The following is a 20,339-nucleotide window of genomic DNA, read 5'->3' as shown; positions in this document are numbered from 1 at the left end:
ATTGTTGTTTTCAATAAATGATTTACGATGACATTTTTTTTAAATAGAATAATTCTACTTTCAACATGTAAGATAAGACAAGATGATAAATATTAATTTTTTGGCTTTTTAAAATTATTTAAATTATACATAGGTAATTTTAAACAGGTATTTCCATTTTTTATATGTAAGATTATTAGAATAATATTATCTTGTCGAACACCTATGACTTCTCTCTAGTCACTGTTATTTAATTTCATCATAACATTTATAGATTTGTAAGTTTCTGTTTTGTAACTATTACAATGTGTGAAATAACGTCATAATTTAATAGACAGTTAAATATATTTGCGACGGCTAATATATTATATTTGACTGGAAATTCGTGATGATGGTTTTTTTTTTATTATTTTGATTAATCACTGTCACCGTTAAACAAATTGCTTGTATATTATTATTGTTAATTTTACACATTATAATAAACTACCGTGTGACTATAATTAAATTTCCCTATGTCTGCTGATTTTGGGTAGGTTACGCCATATTATATGAGCATCTATAATTGGTATACAGTTTAGAATTTTAGTTTCAGGTATTTATAGTATAATATGCATACGAGGTTACTGATATTTAAGTGATTCCGGTCATTACTGGTGTTGATTTACTAACAAAGTAAATTATTAAAAATTTAATCAATGCCAATTTTTTACAATCCACTGACGGTTGTACGTGTACTGCTTGATACTCTAGGTAGAAATTTCAACATTATTTATAAATGCACAACGGATATTTATTGAATATTAACATAATAATTATAGTAATAATATTAATTTTAATATTAATAATAATAATAATAATAATTTCTTAACAGTGTATAATGGTTACAATAACAACATCTTGATACATTAAGTTTATAATTTTTTTTTAACAGTGATAGACATTATACAAATATAATATTATAGGTAGGTACCTACTACTTACAAAATAGTTTACAGTTATAATAAATAATAAATAATATATAAATATATATTGTAATCGCTAGTTTTAAAATATAAACAAACATAAAAAGATACGAAAATTGTATTTACAAATTTAGTAGTTCAATGAATATTTCACACAGTAAAATGCTCGGATTTCCGGCATTACACAATACAGAACATAACAAACACCAAAATATACATATAATATCAAAATATTAGTTAGGTTATATTTATTACGTACGCAATAGGTATCTAGTATACTAGTAATTCTACTTCCCTTAATTTATTGACAGAAAAAAACGCGATAAGTCGTTTTAAAAACGAAAACAATACTCTTAAGACTCCACCAAACAATAATATTACAGTATCACGCACATCAATTAATTAATAGTATTCTCTGAATATTGGAGACGTTGGAATTTACTCAACTCGTGTCAACTGTGGTCGTCATTGGAGTTATATATTATGAACAAAAAATCACTCGATAAACAACTATAAAGCATTTTACCGTTGACAATGCAATTTATAATAATTTTCGAATTAAAACGAAAAAAAGCTAATTTTGCTAATATACAGTGAATAATATTTTGCATCATATAGCGACGCCGTGTCATTCGTGTACGTAAGACTTCAATAAACTGTGCTCAGATGTAGTCCGAAAGTTTTCCGACAGCGTATTTCACGATTTTCATTTAAATTATTTCAATATTAATTATATTATCGTTCGGTTATCTACGCAATACGGCTTCCTACCTACCTGCCATAATACATAGCGACAGTTAATAATGAAATTACGGATTTGCCATCGACATTTTAATATTGTGCAAGACGAGTTATTTACTTTGAAATCATGTCGTTGACACATTGGAAATGAGAATGCGTCGGTCTTTAGGTTTGCGCTTTTATCGGGCTATTATTGTTGTCCGAGTAAATATTTTTTCACGTTGTATTGAAGTCGATTAATTGGCTCGACTAACACTTTCTTTTAAAAATTATTTTCACCTGAAGTTTGTATTGGATAGACATAATATTATTATAATAACGGAATGGTGGGTACATTTTAAAACATAAAATGTAGAATCGTAATATATACATGTGTGGATACAAGGAAGAAAATAATTCAAAATACGTCCTAAAAAGTTTTTGTTTTATGATTATAAATAATTGCATTAGAAATAGAAATTTATACGGTTTTCAACTGTTATTTGCTAGCTGCTACGAAAGTTGTGATAAATAATGCATAATGTAAATTATTAAACATCAAAATCTCCTGACATTGTTATGTTATAGTTATTATTATTATTATTATTATTAATATTATTATGAGTATTTTATGGAAATGTGATATTTACACTATACACATACATACACAAAAGTTGGATATATTTAGTACTTTAAGGTAGTGTGTCATTATTTAATGGCATGGACCAAATTATTAATTTTCCTCAAATTACAATACACCGTATATTTTTATATCGAAAACCTAATAACAGTATGATATAATTTCTGAAAAATTCTAAAAGTTCTGACGAACATGTTTTATACTTTATTCAGAATCAATCAGATTTGTTTGAAATTTATGTATTTTTTTATTTGATTCATAATGATATTATAATAAAAAAAAGGAAGATAATATTACTTTTATATTATATATATATATTTCTTTTTCAAAGATTTTTGCGTAAAAAAATCACTTTAACCTTTCTGTTAAATAAATTATAACAAACTTTTAATACGGTCAAAGTAATAAGAAAAGTTTTTGTTTTATTATTATGTTTGTAGTTCTAGAGAAAAAAACTTTTATACCGATGGTTCTGTAAAGGAAAAACCATAGGATAACAAGAATATTGTTTTTTGTTTTCAATTTTACTTGTTCTTCTACATTATGTCATCAATTACCTCCCAATTCTCTAATTTTATGTTTTTTTACGAGTTCGAAAAATATTTTTAAACACTTATACCTATTTACGAATATTCTAAAACATATCGGTTAGATATGATAGATTCGAGCGATAGATCTGCGGAAAAGGTTACCTATTACATAGGACTAAAAATGATCATTATCATGAAAAAAAATCACCATTGCAAGTAAGGGTTTTTTGGTGATGGCTTGTCGCAAAATTGTTATAATCATTGAAAATGTGATTGTTTTAGATTTGGGCTCATAATATAATTGACATGTGTCCTGGTTGAATATCTAGTTATTTAATCAAAATGAGACTATAACTGTGTTTCGGGGATGTCGACAAATCGGGATAACGTTGTCCGCGGTCCATTAAATTAAAATGTATACATTACTTATACATTATATAGGTATACCTACGTATTATTGCACAGGAACGTGTGATAATAATTCCACAGTTTTTTTTTAAATTATTGAATGGCGATACGTTAGAATTATGACGTAATAAATACTCAAGTAGGTCATAATGTTTATTGGATATTTTTTTTTTTTTTTTTTTTTTTCCGTAATAACCGCTACATGGGAGCCGGACTGTTTTCACATTGCTTAACTCCCATGCAGCAAACTTAACTCCCATGCAGCATGTTTATTGGATATTATAGTATGTTATTGTAACAGGTATCGTGAAATATTTCATAAACTCCAAAAACTGATAATATTTTGCGGCCATTTTTCGCAAAACGTGAAAACATAGTAGGTATAGTTATATTATAATAATATTATTATATTATATTATTATATTATATAATAATAATAATAATATAATATAGTAACAATACAAATTACAAACTAATACGATAATCACAATAAAATATATAATAATAATATGATGTCGACGATTTCGTCGATGACGGCGAGAGAAATACACTGTTCAACTGCGCATTGACGACGAAATGAAAAGTTTTAATATCCTTAAAATGTTATGTACAATGAAACGAAACGTCCAGAAATGGGTGGCGCGTGGACTTCAGTAGGCCGATTCGATGCAATTATTTAAATTAATTTTGTAATTATTTATTTTTACAAGGCAGGTGGCTAATACGATATAGTCGTAGCGTCCGCGTCGGCGCGAGTCCTTCCGTCCGCGGGGCGCAACCGAATAACTCATTAATATAAATTACGTTTTTTTTGTCTCTGTCCACGCTACCCTCGAAGTGAACTAAAATTATACGATGATGGAAAACAATGTTTTCGACTACTGTAAAACACTAAAATCAAACGCTGTGGAGTGAATCGATGTTACCTATCGTATAATACACGCATCTGTACGTTGATTGGCTATACGACAGTAAAATACGATACCATAATATTATTATAGTATCTATGACCATCAGCTGAAGATTATCTATAATAAAATGTACCTACGATACCTACGCGATTTTGAAATATTATAATATTATCGATCTGGCTAATTAGATCGTTTTAAAACCGTCGTTGTCTACGTGTAATCAGTGGGGGGGGGGGGGCGAATGTTTCTCGATTTGCTGCGTCAACTTTTCAAAGAGATGGTGCCGAAGTCTATAGGCTTAGATAATAATATATATAATGTTATGATAACGTGTGGCCAGTTTAGTTTTCTCTGCAATTATTGTGGGCTTATATTATATACTTTTGACAGGCGTACACGGAGTAATTCACCGACAATTCGTACAGAGCGTGAAACTATTGTCTACATAATAATAATAATATGGGATTGATAATTAAACAGATGCGATTGTAACGACGGACAATTGTGACTAAATTATTGTATTCTGCAACAATGGCGGGTAAACGATTTATTAATTATAAAATTTTATGTCAGATTTTAATTACAGATTTTAAACTCGACGCGGAGCCAATAATGTTTATAATATTATATAATACAACAATTTAGCTTAGGCATTTTATTCGTTTAAATTATAATATCAATCGAAGATTATGAAAAAGTTTAGTCGAACAGTTAAAACAACATAATATTATACATAGGTATGTATTATTATTTATATTTTGAAACGTTTACGGGAGTTAGTTTAAATATTTCTCAACTACCCATCTATATTATTTAAAAACAATATTACAATATATTTTTTTCTATTTATAGATCTTCCCGCAGTTATTTACATTATACTAGCATCAACTCTTTTTAATATTTTAATAATTACGTATATTATATTGTCCGACGAGTTGATGTATATCGCATATTTTGTTGAGCAGCAGCTTCTACGGTTTGATTTGATAGCGAGTAGATCAACAGCTGATTTCGTTTTTTCGCAACCTTACGATGATAAACCTATCCCAGAGACTTATTTATAAATCCCCTTACAAACGATGAAATCGTGGGATTTAAAGGTGTGTGATTTACTTCCTGCTCGACATAATAATATTACCTACCTATATGTTATACGATTTATCAAATGATTTTTGTCCGTTATATATTTGAATCGTCTAAAGTCTATAACATAATATTACGCACGGTCATACAAATAATGACAAACAGGTCGTGACATGTCGTGTACGTTTCAGAATAAAATCGAACCAATAAAAACGTCGCCATAGGCGTTGGACCACGATCCGGCCGTATTATTGGTCACCGTTGACCGTTCGCGGGCATAAAACTCTCGGCACGTCCGGTTGGAGGACCCACATTTGCGCGAATCAAATATTACAGTATCAATACAATACTACAGAACCACAATATTATTGGCGTACCGTCAAACGCGATTGATTATATCGTTACAAATACATCTATTATACAGAATAATAACATAAATATAATAATCATAGGTGTTTTTTTTATAATTAAAACGAACAAAACGTAATAATATTATAATTATACCGTTTTCGGCCACTACGACAGTGACGAACCACAACACAACAATAATACGTATCGGAATATACCGATTTAGTATGTTATAATATAGTAAGTATAAATGTTATTATTATTTACATGGTATAATGATACCGCTACCGGCGGCGGCGGTATCAGAGCCCGCGGTACGAATATAATATAGGCCCAACGCGCGCGTTACGACCGGCGGCGCGTCATTTGCCGGTGCTGCGATGAACCGCGTCGGTAGACGGCCACACGTCTTCAAGCCCGTAAGTATTTTCAAGTCGAACGATAATATCGTTTTATTTTATAATACTGCGGGGTCGACGACAACCACAACCACGACAACGACAATAGGACCATGAGAACAACGAACACGACGTGCTGTATGATAACCGTCGCGCGTCGTACCATTTCATATTATTATACACGGCGACAGCACGTGAAGTAGAAGCGACCGAAGCGACGGTCAGACCCTCATTTCACTCATGGCGGCCACGGGCATCTTGAGCGTGCCGGTTTTGGGCATCTGCCCGATGCCCACGCCCTGCTGCACGAGCAGAGGCTGCGACTCCTGCGACTGCACACCCACTGATGACCTGGGCGGCGGAGGCGGTTTGGGCAGCGTGCCGTGCACCAGCGACCCGTTAGGTGGACAGCCGCCCGAGCCGCCACCGACCTGGTGGTCGTGTAGCAGTCTGGACGACGGTTTGGCCGCCTTCGGGAACGTCATGTCGTGTCCGGCGGCCATGCGCACCGCCGCTGTGGCCGCCGAAAGCTGTTGTTGTTGCGTCGTTGTCGTCATCGTCGCTGTCGTCTGAGGTAGCGGCGGATGCTGTCCCCCGGCGGCGGCCGGTACGTGATGGTGGTGCATGTGGTGGTGCTGATGGTGGCCGGCAGCCCCATGGTGGTGGTGATGCCTCTGTTCCATGTCCACGGCCACCGCGTCCGCGGCCAGGTGCATCTGCTGAGCTGGCGGATGGTGATGGTGCTGCATGTGATGATGGCGCCCGTCGTATCCGCCCGCCTTGTCGACCACCACCGCGGCCGACTGCTGCAGTCGGTCGTCCGGCACGGTGGCCGCTTTGTACCTGACCGAATCCTCCTGGCCACCGACCGTTTGTTGGTGCTGGTGCTGCTGGTGATGTTGCAGACACTTAAACCTGTCCTTCTGATAACAGATGATCACCAGCAGTAGGCCGTTGAGCACCAGCAGCGACACTCCTAGCGCAATAGTCACGTGCAGCGCTGTCGAGTAGGCCGCGTAGCCGGCCGCCCCCAGAGTGGCCAGCGCGTCCTCGGCCGACGTGGACGCGTTGGCCGCGTTCGAGCCGCGCGCCGGTGGCAAGCACGTGGTCGCTTCCGCCGCCGGCCACTGCGGCCTACCCGTGGTCGTCAGCGACTGCACCACCTCGGCCACCGTACCGTTGGCCGTGAATCGGTTGACCGTGGCCCGCTGTGGCGCTCGTCGGGACAGCGGGTCCGGCCTTACCACTCCCTCGTACAGTTCCGCGTCGTCGTGGTTCCGGAACAGGTTGTGCCGCAGCATCACGTCCTCCATACCGGCCCGGTGCAGTTCCGGAATGAGCCGCAGCCACACGGACAGCTGGTGCGCCCGGAAGTGGTTTTTCATCCGGGGCTTCATGCCTGTAATCATTTCAAATAACCACATTAGTATAAGCCAAACGTCGAGGTGCGATTTTTTTATTGTGTTATTTTTATAACCACGTCGGTGTGTGAGGTGAAAAAATAATTCAATACCGTGAATAATATAATATTTAAAAATAAAAATAAATAACCCTACATTATCCCTTCAGAATCTAAAAAAAAGGCTTAAATATATACTCATAATAAGCGTAGGTATAAGCAATAAAACATTATACGAATTTTAATCACATCATCATTAAATGGCGTAAAAAAATCATATAAATAATTAATTACGCTACATGTATTATAAAATATTGATATATGAAAATAATATTATTAAACATTTTTAAAACTACTCAGTGATTGAAATATTTTACACCATATAAAATACAACCAGAAAAAAATGAACATTGTTCAAATAATTTTTAAAAAAAGTAGGTATAATATAGGTATATAGGTATATAATGAAGGTACCTATCAATCAATGAATTAAATTTAATAATAATATATATTTAATAATATTATTATCAGTTATCAGTTATAATTGGATTTTAATCCAAAGTTTATAAAAACTTATAAAACAAAGACTCAATTATAATATCGCAATACAATTATTTTATAGCTTAATATTAGAATAATTACAACATTAGCTGAAGTTGTGTGTGATACAACTTACCATAATAATAATTTCTAGCGATTATTATAAAGTAAAGCATTTTTTGTCTTAGGCACTAGACTTGTAACGGAAAACGATTAATAATTTACTTATATGTTTTTGTGTACTTTTTCCAATAATACTTGTTATACTTTTATACAAAAGGGTGGATGGCGGTAAAAGTATAAACTGTCTCGCGAGTTCATGAACTCATAATATTATGATTATTGCTGCCACTGCATATGCAGACTTTGTGCTACGGATGTGCTATTTTATTTACTCAATGACTGAAAGATGAAAAATGTAATTTATTTAAATGATACTGTATGCTACAATATGAATATAATATTGACAAACGTCTGAAACGAAACTATGAATAAAGTGGGTTAGTGTTTGTATTGGGCATAACTTAGTGCAACTTTTGAGAGTCATCGTCTATTTTATATCACAATAACTGGTTCTCTTGTCGATAAAGCTGAAAATATATTATAATATGTCAAATAAACCACAATCATAATCATGTATATACGATAGTAATAATTAATTATTATAATTATAATATTTATAGATATGCCTACGATAGCTTTTCTTAAATACATCCATGTTATGTTTAAAAGTATTTCTATTCAAACATTGACTTTGTTTAATACGATCGATTATTGGGCCCCGTAGTCCAAATGTAATTTAATCTAAACTTTCAGAGGAAATCACATTTTCCTCGCGTCGTGGCATATCAAAATCATTGCAAAATATTATAGGTACACCATGATAGTTCTAATTGAATTGAAATAAGTTCGGATGCACGTAGTATTTAGTTAAATACAATACAAAACTTGATGCAACTCCGTGAATTCCTTTTTAATTTTTAACCAAATGGCAAATAAATTGTAATGTTAAAAGATATTATAGATAAATAACCACAGATGGGCCAGTGACGGAAAATAGAATTTAAAACAATATCAATATTGTCGCTTGTATCCATTTTCGTTGTTAGTGTATACGATTATTGAATAGGTATAGCTAAAATGTCTGAATAATATTTTGGTAGACTTCAATAGAAATTGGAATTTTAAAAACACCCTTTAGTGTATATTTTTGAATAAATGTATAGCTGAATGGTATTTCTAAAAAATATTATACTGGGATATACCTAACAAGTACGATACATCCATATTTAAATAATATTTAAACTATAAAGAACCATTTGAAAAATGTTTCTTTATGAATATCTATAGATGAAAAAAACATTTTTCTAGGTAGAGCTGCCACATTAAAAAAAAAAAATAACTTCCATTACAGCAATAAGGAATAACAGACATATTAACAAATCTAATTTAAAACAAAATAGATTGAAATAGAAAATGTATTGCGTTATCCCAATATTATATGCTTCGGATATGTCCACAAGGGTATAATAATATATTTATCCCAAAAATAAAGCACAGGAATACAATTTAATGCAGAATATATTATATACCTATCTTCCATTTTATTGTTACATAATATTTTTATATGTAATATAATTGTATTTTCATTATTTTTTATTTGTAGGTACTTAGAGTGTCTTAGATTTCTTTTAACTATTCACAAATTTAAGGTTCAGACTACAGAGTTAAAATTTAATCATTGTTCGGTACGTTTTAAAATCTTAATAGATAGGTAGGTACCAATTTACTGAATTTTTACAATTTATTTTTATTTATTCAAATAAATTGTTTAAAAAAGTATATGAAACCATATTATAGAGACGATTAAAATAAAACGAAAACGACAGTGACAGAGCTAGACTTGCTAAATAGTAAACATAAAACACGTTTCATAATATTTTGTAATTATATAGAAAAGTGTCACAAATGTTTTCAAGGAATGGTATAAAAGTAAGCAGTAAAGAATGTCATGTTAACATAAATATTCAATTTTATTTAAGAATAGCAAAGAAACTGTCAATTAAAATTTTAGAAAATTGACATTGGCAAAAACAAAATAATAAATACCTCCAAGTTACACAGAACTACCGACGAGGGATTTACTAAGCAGATGAAATATTTAAAAACGTCCGAAGAGTTTACGTTTATTATACCTACCTTCGTATCGGCTGTACAAAACGAAACTACAAAACTGTCGAAATTCACAAACAGCTATAAAGATTATAGTGCTGCACGACCCGTTGACGATGACAATTAATAACAGTTTCAGTCGAAATAACTTCGTCGATCACAAAACTAATATTATATACATATATACCTACCCACTGTTCAACTGACAAACAGACTTAAATTATATGAATTAATAACTGCGTATCTGTCTACTCCGCGGTCGTACAGTGGGTGGGGGCCCCGGGTGGGTCACGAATGTACGATAGTAAGCTGGAGTTTGGTATCAGACGAAAGGTCTCAGGGCTGCAGGTGCTCTTACAATGCGTATCGAGGAACTTGAAAATCAATACTTACACTCTAGGAACTAGCGTTGTATATAGTTATAGGCATGTACGATAATTCAATTTTCAAGTTAGCTCTTATACGAAATAGTTTTATACGACTATGTGGGATCATTAGCAATTACGTCTAGTCGTAGGACATGGTACGAGCAGACTGTTATTATATTATAGAGATAATAAAAACAAGGGTGTATGAGTACGCACGACAGATTATTGTAAGTAGGCACTTAAATAAATATTTAACTTTGGAATTATAAGTTGTTTTTTTTTTATTGAACAAAAAATGTATATTTACACGTTATACAATAAGTACATTTAATGTGGTTTGATTGACAGGAGGGGGAAGTCACCCAACGGCGGCACCCCGTAGAAATTGATTCAAGGAGAGCCTACTCTCTACACCAGTTCCTTTTCAGGCGCCTGGATGGATTACCTGGAATTTGTTTAGATGTGATTGATTTGTTGAGTGGTTATAGGATTTGAGTGAGTAGGTACTGTATGTTTTTTTGTAGGTTATCATAGCAAGATTATTTAAGGTTGGAATGCAGATGTCTTTATGAAGTGATCCATTGGTAATATACATTTATATACCAGCAGGGGGCACCTGATATTAAAAGGAATTAAAAGTTAAAATGAAACGTATCGTATAAATGAAAAAAATAATAGTAATAAATTTAATTTATGTTCGACGAAAAGCGTGTTAGACGTGTTAAACTGTCCGCCGTCGACTATAAGGTATTCACTTCAAAAACTAAATAATTATAACTTCTGTTGAAAATATAAAAAAACATTATTAAATAACTGTAAGACATACGATTCCTTGAAAAATCGTAATCCGTTCAATTCAAATAATAATAATAATAATAATAATAATAATAATAATAATAGTAAACATATAATAATATCACACATAAGGCATAAACTCGACGAAACAATAATTCTGTGCGCCTTATAGTGGTTTTGCAATTGTTCGACTTCGAATATTGTACGGTGGTAATCTCACTCGTTCTGTTGGTTTTATAGGTTATAGAAGCTTAGAAATCTCGTTGCAGTTAATCGCTTAAATAACAGTATATAGTTGAACAGCAGTGTAGTTGTTTCGCGGCAGTGGAAATAAATATTAAATATCTTATTTAACTTACCGAAGCAAAAATTATTTTAGGAAATGTTAGCTGAAAACATTAGAGGAAACCAATTACGTACCGAAAACTGCGTATAAAAGATATTTCTGATCTCTGACGACGACGCTACGTTGGTTCTGTATTAATATATAATAATGTTACGTGCACGAGAAAGCAATAGCGCTGGATTCATTTTAACGTGAGCTTCACAATAATTTTGAATGGTATTTCGGTTTATTATAGTGTAAAATTGATGAGAAAGTGAAATGGTAAAATAAATAAATAATTACAGTTTCCTTCAAACGCAGTTTTGAGCAAACCAAATGATAAATGAGTAAAAACACAAGACGAGTGTCGAGTAGGTATACGATTTCAAAATAATATGTTCAAATTACAAATTAAAAAAAAAAAAAACAGACAATCTCGACGTTTTAAATCTAATTTTATACTCACTTATTTCTAAATACTTTTGGTGCACCGGATCATATTCATCCCACGTGACGCTTCGAAACCTGTTCCGCTCTTTGGACCCGGAGTCGGGCTTATCATCGTGATCGTTTGGATCCCTGGAGGGAGAAAAAAAAATATACAATTTTAAAAATAATCGTGCAAGAAAAACGAATGTCAGGAGACAAATTTATTCACCGTGGATATTATTCGTTTACAAAGCACATTTGTCTTTCAGACAACCGATAAGGACATTTTTTCCCATCTATCCTCCCCCACAGCTTTCGTCGGAGACAAACAACAAAATCCCAAAAGCGTTTTCTAATTTCAAGGCCTGGGGTCTATTTCAGTATTATCCCGATCGCAACCCTTCCATACCACCAGCCTCGAGAGCAAGGCGATGTGTCCAGTGTATTAAAAAGAAGTAGGTTGGACACGCCCAAATGAATGAACATTTTACTACGTAAAAGGTCCATTTATCATTCGGTATAACATTTGCAAAGGGTCTCCGTATTTTTTTTTCTACATTGTTTTCGTATTAAACACGTACTCTTGTACGATCGTCAATGCACATCGGCAATCGGTGGAGCTTAAATATGTCCGACGACAATATTAATCGAATTTGATTGAAATCATTCGAGATAATGATATTATATTTAAAATGCTAACAACTACGCATTTTTATTCAATTAAATTTAAACGTATCAAGAAAAAGGGATTTATTTTTGAATAACTTAAAACATTTTTCGGTCTTGAATATTGTTTTTTTTTTATTATATGCCGAAATTGAACGCTGCCACCATTATCCTCGCACCGGAAATTAATATTTAAAATGTACAACAAAAGACATCAAACTTGCTATAATAAATAAAAGTTATCATTTTAATTTTACTTATTTATTCACTTATAATATAGCTATGTATATTGTATACTAATATAATATTATAGACATTTAAGACATTTTTTTTTCTAAAAGTACTTTGTTATTTTGTTGTTATATGATAAATATTATATACTGATTAAAGTTTCTTAAAAAACGTATAAAAAAAAATAATGATTAATTAGTTAATTAATTTTTAATTTTTACATTATGTAAGTACTTATAATAATGGGGTAGGTACTTGACATAAAGTTATTGTTGCCTTAAGTCAGACCCTGAATGTAAAGGTTGGTTGAACATAAATGGATTTCGCATACTTTCGCAAATTGTATAATATGTGTAGGTATATAAAAAAATAAAATTAATAAATAGGTACATCATTTCTAAAAGTGTATATAATTACGAAAGAACTAATATTATATCTGATATGGAATTAACTACCACCTATATTATTTAGAGTCAGTGAATAACAGTAAAAATCTAATTTTTATTAGATTAAATTAATAATAAATATTTTTTCAGTGACTTGGCGCTGTGGTTGCATTCAGTCAAGAAACGTGTTTTGTGTGCAAGCACCGGCTAGTGACCACCCGGGTTTTTAGTGGTAAATCCTTAACGCATATCCACACACGTGTTTCAATCCAACCGTACACCCCTCCCCTCTAAAACAGATACCTAGTTCTGATTCAGTAAAAGTAGACCAGTACAAGTCAAATCGTATTTGTATGTTTTTATAAAATTGATTTTTAAACCGATGAATTATTACGTGCTACTAATTAATTGAAGTTAATGTTATTACCTCCGACTCCGATATTTATAATTGAAAACTAAGTTTGTTGACCATGTCTAAAAGTTTATTTAATGGCACTCAATGGTATTAAAACTGTCAGTGTCGCAATTTTGAAATAAAACAAAAATAACAAGTGTGAAGAAAATTGACGACGACTATGATAATATTATCATGTGTGTTTAAGAGTTTAAAATTTAAAAAAAAAAATTTTAACCCAACCTACCATAACGTAATGACGTCGCATAACTGTACAACGTTTTTGTGTAAATATTAACTACCCATATAAAGTTAAATGTATATGAAAGGGCGTGGTATTTATTAATTTCGTAGTCTTATTCCTGCATGATTTAATGATTTTAATACAATGAAAAATTATTCGGTGTCGCGAGTTTATCATGTAGAATTTAGCGTCGTCACTATAAAAGTCGTTGTAGGCGGAAACAAAGGTGAACTATTTATAGCAGCATACATTAATATTATTACACCATAATATTATAGAAGTTATCAACGACGGCGACAATTTCATATTTCCACAAAGCGGTGACAGTAGTGAGACGTAAACAGAAAAAATAATATTATACAAAATGATTTAGGTATAAAACGAAAAGAACAACAGCACGACCCGCTATAGGCACATAATATAGACATCTATGCGAGAGACGAAGCGATTATTGGCTATATTATGATCTATGCCTTAGGTTAGGTATATTATACCTCACATAACCTAATCTAACTAGTCAGTTTTAACCTATATTAGCCAGGTTCCCGTAGATAGTACCGACAATCGATAATGTTTATTTTTTTCGGAATGGCATCATCGATATCGCTCTGTTGTTAATCGAACCACGTTTCACAGGGAAGTACCTACGATTTTCAGTGCGTTTTCATATATCTTGTAAGTACACGTACGTGATAAAGTTCACGCCACGTCATAAACATCGTATATAGGTATCTGGTATATAATATTTATTGTACAAAAGAAGCCGAATGATATGTCGATGTCGATAGCGTTGAAGTCACTCGGACGTGTCATGCGGACGGACCTAGTCGTATTGTAATGTCTAATACTGTAATTGTAATACGTAATAATATATTGACTAAGCGCATTTTGTACATTATTTTCATAAAATTTATTCCACCGAATTTTTCTTCACAGTGTATACATATAATAATATAATAATAATATGTACATTAAATATAATGTAAACGACTTGTCTTGTCGCCGCCCCGTTTAAAATAATTATTATACTCGGAAACCGTCAACTGCACAAACCCTATTAAATTATTAGTCTTGTTTTATCTCATCAAACCCGCCGCCGGCGAGTAATTAAGGTCAACCTCGATGGTATTATTCCCTCTGTCCTCGTTCTTTTTTTTCCCCTTTTCACTTTTATTTCCGGTCCGTTTGACTTTCCTAGCGCACACTGGCAATACATACACGCGTATAATAATATGATATTATATACATATTAAAATATATTGAACGAGCCGGTGGCGGCGGCGACGACGTGGTCTTAGGGTTCGCCCAGTCGGGCGGGCAATGTACGCAGATCGAAATCGTTTTTAATTAACCGCAAAAATTTCCGTTCATTACGACGAGCCACGACTCCCACCCCGCCGCCGGCCGGCGATCCGCAGCGATTACTGGCGGCACATCCTGCCGCCGCCGCCACTGGTCTCAACAATCGCGGACGTTCGGAAACGACTTCACGTACCCCCCTACCACGCCCTCACGAACCACCCCACAGACTTTCACCGGGGTTTTCGAGCTTAAGCGGTATTTAATATACTATTCACCGAAGCTGGGCACCCATATATATATATATTGAACGCCGATCCCTTAAGTCTTACATATTATTACACTATTACCCAGGTATATAATATAATGTCGACCCGAAAAAGAAGGCGTCGATCGTGGTTGTGGTCGTCGTCGCATTGCGCCGGTTCCACGTGCGGCCAAAACTGCCTACCTATGTAACAATCTAACCTACGCACGAACGAGACAAACGCAACGCGTATATCGACGGTTATAAAATGTATATCGAGTCGGCGTGACTACCAGTTATAGGTATACCGGAGATACCGAAAAAAAAAACGACGAAGTGAATCCTGTCGGGGTGCGGTGTATCGAGGGGATACGAGGTCCACCGTTCGACGGTCTAGAATATATTCGATCGATGTTGTTTGCAGTCGTTGTCGGTTTGTAATATTTTCGAGCAATATCTTACAAAATATTATTTATACAGATTGGCTGCACCAGCTGTCTAATGTCCAATTATAGAAATCCAATTAATATTATAATATCGGAGGAGTATAATATTTCTTTCTATAGTTTCCGCAAGTAGGCACACCGTCATGAATTTTTAATTATTGCTTTGGATTTAAATATTGATCAACCGTCGTTGGGTTATAGCTCATAATATTATTATCATACAGGGTCTACCAAGTTTTGTGTGAAAAAAATGGTGGGATCGCCACGTAAGAACCAATATCATAGGTAATCCTGACATTATTATCACCGACAAATATCTGGAAGACCCTAGTTATAATGTATAACGTTTATTATTATATATACCGGATTCATTGTAGGTAATTGGATTTAACCGTTGCGCATTTAAAATGGCCGGATTAGAATTTTTTTTTACTTAAATCTCTTCACATTTATACAAAACAAAATATAGTTTAAATAACAATTGCGAATGATATTTTTCGGGAGTTGATCATTGAAAACAAAAAAAAACTAATATATATATACCTATATTAAATACATTTAAATTACTTGTAACATAATATTATAAGAGATACAAAAAACTGCTAATAAAAAACGTTACATAGGAAGTACCAGAGAACAATACTATAGGAGACAAAATGAGCTTTGTCCAAATATTTAAGCCTAACCATAATGGAAATATGTTAAATAAAATCACGTCTGTAGGGATTAACGATAATCCCAATTTCCGAGGATTTGTAATGCGTGAAGCCTGACTAGTTTAATGGTTTTAATAAAATCCATAAAGGCCTAATTAAATTTAGCTTATAGATCCTGTGCTCTGCAAATACATTATTACATTATGATTTAATGAGCAGTGTATATTATTATTATAATTGCACATCTCTAAAAATTAGATTATCTCATACCTATACAATTTTATGAGGTAATGTAGAATATTATGTATAGAATTCGCTTGTTAATAATATTAACTGTCTGAAAAATAGGTCAAATGTCTGCAAAATAATATAGAAACTCATCACAAAATTAAGTATAAATTAATGTATACATAAAAGAATAATAATAATTTATTTATTTATTTTATTTTAAGAGTAAATCAAATCGTGAAAAATATTATCTTATTTTTAAACATAGGTAACTAAAAAAAAATTATTTAAAACAACATTTTCATTAAAAAAAAAAATTAAACTTATTCATGCATCATAATGAAAATACATTCAGAAATATTTTATATAATAATTATACATAAATCAATAACAATATTAAAGACCGATTTTTATTTATAGTATCTGTAAAATGTAATTTGAATTTGCTGATGAAAAATGATCATCTATTATATTATGGACGGTATTATCGAAACTAAAATATTATAGAATATACTAATCGTATTTTTTTAAATAACTTGTCAGATAAAATGTGATATGAATATATTACGATGTTATGAACTATGATTGCTATATGACGTTTATTTAATTATATTTTTTTTTTTTTATTATTACATTTTATATTAATACGTTTTTATTTAAAGTACATATAGGACAATTAAAGAGTTTGAATGTCAGAGGATGTTAAAAAATATAATTAAGTAATATACAATTTGTGCATTAAGTGAAAAATATATGAACATTTTTTTTCTAAGTTGGGGATAATGAAATAAAAAACTTAACGCTTACACAAATTATAAAAATAAAAAAATGAAAACATTAACAACATTAACAACATTATTAAAGAATATCCCATGCTTAAATTTATAAAATCGAAAACGTTAAAAATGATTTAAATAATTTAGAATTAGCCGGTGAAATATATTTCTTGTCATTTAATTAAATTTAAATAGCTGCGAACTTTGCAGACTTATGAGTTACGATTAATTATAACTATATTTCGACGAGGATCAAAAATAATTAATATTTCAAATAAAAAACTCGGTATTAACCTTTAATACTTTATTTTGTTAATTTTTACTCAGAACGAATCCTTTTCGAATAGGTTTTAGGACAATAAATTAAATGCACATCATAATTTTGAGTCACGGAAGTACCTAAGTATAGTTAGTATGATTATTTTTAATATTGTTTTTATTTCCGTGAAATAACATAAAACATTTTTTCGTGACTAACTTTAAAACTAGTGTGACATATCACAGTGGAAACTGTATGACTATGTAAGAGCACCACAAACGATTATTTTCGTGTGCACAAAAAGTCATATTATATTTTTGACCGTCTGTATAATGATATATTATAATTGAATATTTATAGGTACAATATTTCATCGAATTTATACATATCTTTATTTATTTGTTAATATTATTATATACTTTAGCCAGTTACAACTTATACATATTTATGAATTCTCAGAGTATAATTCAAAAAGTTAAATCATTTCTGATAATTCTTAATGGAAACGTTCCAAGATGGTGTTATATTTTTTGTCCCCATTTTATTTCTTTTCTTTTCTTTTTTTTTAATCCAAAACGAGGCAGATGTTTTTGAACAAAAATATGATTGGTGAGCTCAGCGTCGGCGGTATTGCCTTTGCCGCCGCGCCAAGGGAGCAAATCTCTTAATTTCCGAACACTCATAACTTTCACGGGTCCATGAAAATAATCTAAAATGTGTTAGTAATTGAATTAAAAAAATAAAACAAATAAAAATAAAGTATGCGTAATAGTGGTGGCAAGACAGTGAATCGAGAGATATTTTTTTTCATTCATTCAATATCCTTTTGGAAATTATGTAAAAAAGAATACAGCCAAGTGAAGCATTGATTTTTTTACCGGAAAGGGCGTGAGGCGGCGAGGGTATCCGACGTGTATTTATACTTATATATATAGTAAATACACATGTATGCATATCACATATTATACACAATATTATTATTATTATACATATATGTATAGTGTATAGTGTATTGCTTTAATATTACAATCACCTGAGGCCTGTAGCTTGCGGGGCGACCGTTTTTCACCTTCTACCGCCACGATCCCGTGTGGATCGCTAAACAATGGGAGATAATAATAACATGTTCTACAACAATGAACGATAAATCGCTACTGATGTGGGAGCTGCGGGAGAGTCAAATTAATTTACAATGAAACAGCGCGGTGCGAGAAGACGTGTGAGACCAAAAATTATTGTTAAAAATTAATTTATAAGTCATAATAGCATTATGCTTAGGTATAATATAGTTGGTATAGTTATGGTACCAATCCATAAGAGACACCACGGAATCGTTTGTCTAGAACGAGCCACGAGTGTTCATATTTGGTCGTGTAATAATGGATTCGAGACGATAATATTATACTAAAGTGAGTTTGTGCGCAAATAGTTTATACATCGTATTAATAATTTTCAATCAAGAATACAGACAAAACACGTGTTTTATTAGTTTAAATATATATATAATATAATATTGTCTTGAGTAATATCCTGGTCATTAAAATTATAATGAATGTTATAAATTATGTATAAACTTGGAAAATGTTCAGGTAATTTTATTTCCAACCTAATCACTAGATGAACACTTCGTTGAATATTATAATCGGCTTATATTTTTAATTATGTTTGTAATATAATTTAAGATTGCAAAAAAATTCAAAAAATATCTGTATCCGACGAAATGCTTATTAAAATGTTAATATTTTTATAATGAAAATCATTTGTACGAATAATTTGTGTTTTTATTTCAAGTTGATTCAAATCCAATTCCAACATCAAGTCTGATCAGAAGTCATGATATCAATCCTTAATCACTATACTTTCTTGTCATAAAAATTTATTTTTATTGTTTTGAAATAACTTTATTCAAGGGAAAATGTCAAGTTTGCTGTCGCATAAAACGAAACTTATACTAGTGTAACATTATTTTACATTCACATCGGTAACGTTATTATACAATTTTATTTGGTTTTGAAAAATGGAAATGTGCAAGTAAAATATGTTCGTATTTATGTATTATATAGGTTCTGTATATTTGCATGTATTAATACGTGACGAGTAACTTTTTGACAAATTCTTGGTCGGAACTTCTATAACGAAGCCATTACGATTATATATTATATTATATATACTTCAATACTTGTAACGTTCCTTATTAAAACTTATAGAATCATCGTGTGTATATATCTCATAGCAAGTGATAATATTCTATGCTGTAAAATTATCCGCTTCGCTTAAACCTCTAAATGAAAATTATGGGACATTTTGAGAATATGCCATAACTCCTGATCAAGTTTCAGATGCCTTGTTAGCTGAGCTCGTTACATATATTACAGCTTTTAACTCCTCTGATCGGGTTACACGGTATACTGTATTTTTTTTAAGTCTATTAACAACGTCTCTAATATCTTAAAACATGTCATACCATTGAAATAATTTAAAACACATAATTTTCTTCTTT

At 32.2% G+C, this 20,339-nt stretch overlaps 1 protein-coding gene across 4 annotated transcripts in view; it reads right to left on the bottom strand.

Moving 5' to 3' along the window:
• Nucleotides 1-4,990: 4,990 nt before the first annotated feature.
• The window catches only part of LOC100159811 (neuroligin-4, Y-linked-like), a 516,542-nt gene continuing 501,193 nt past the window's right edge, over nt 4,991-20,339 (bottom strand). For all 4 annotated transcript variants that reach the window (XM_029488726.1, XM_029488724.1, XM_029488727.1 and 1 more), the window contains 2 exons: nt 12,045-12,157; nt 4,991-7,378 (listed from right to left, as the gene is read on the bottom strand). In XM_029488726.1, coding sequence (XP_029344586.1) covers nt 6,201-7,378; nt 12,045-12,157 — 1,291 coding nt within the window. In that variant the 3' untranslated portion in view covers nt 4,991-6,200. The remainder of the gene's footprint in view (nt 7,379-12,044; nt 12,158-20,339) is intronic.

Source organism: Acyrthosiphon pisum, chromosome A1 (genome assembly GCF_005508785.2).
Source record: "Acyrthosiphon pisum isolate AL4f chromosome A1, pea_aphid_22Mar2018_4r6ur, whole genome shotgun sequence".
Lineage (NCBI taxonomy): Eukaryota > Metazoa > Arthropoda > Insecta > Hemiptera > Aphididae > Acyrthosiphon > Acyrthosiphon pisum.
The sequence above is the reverse complement of the archived record's forward strand: the minus strand, read 5'-3'. Positions and strand labels throughout refer to the sequence as shown.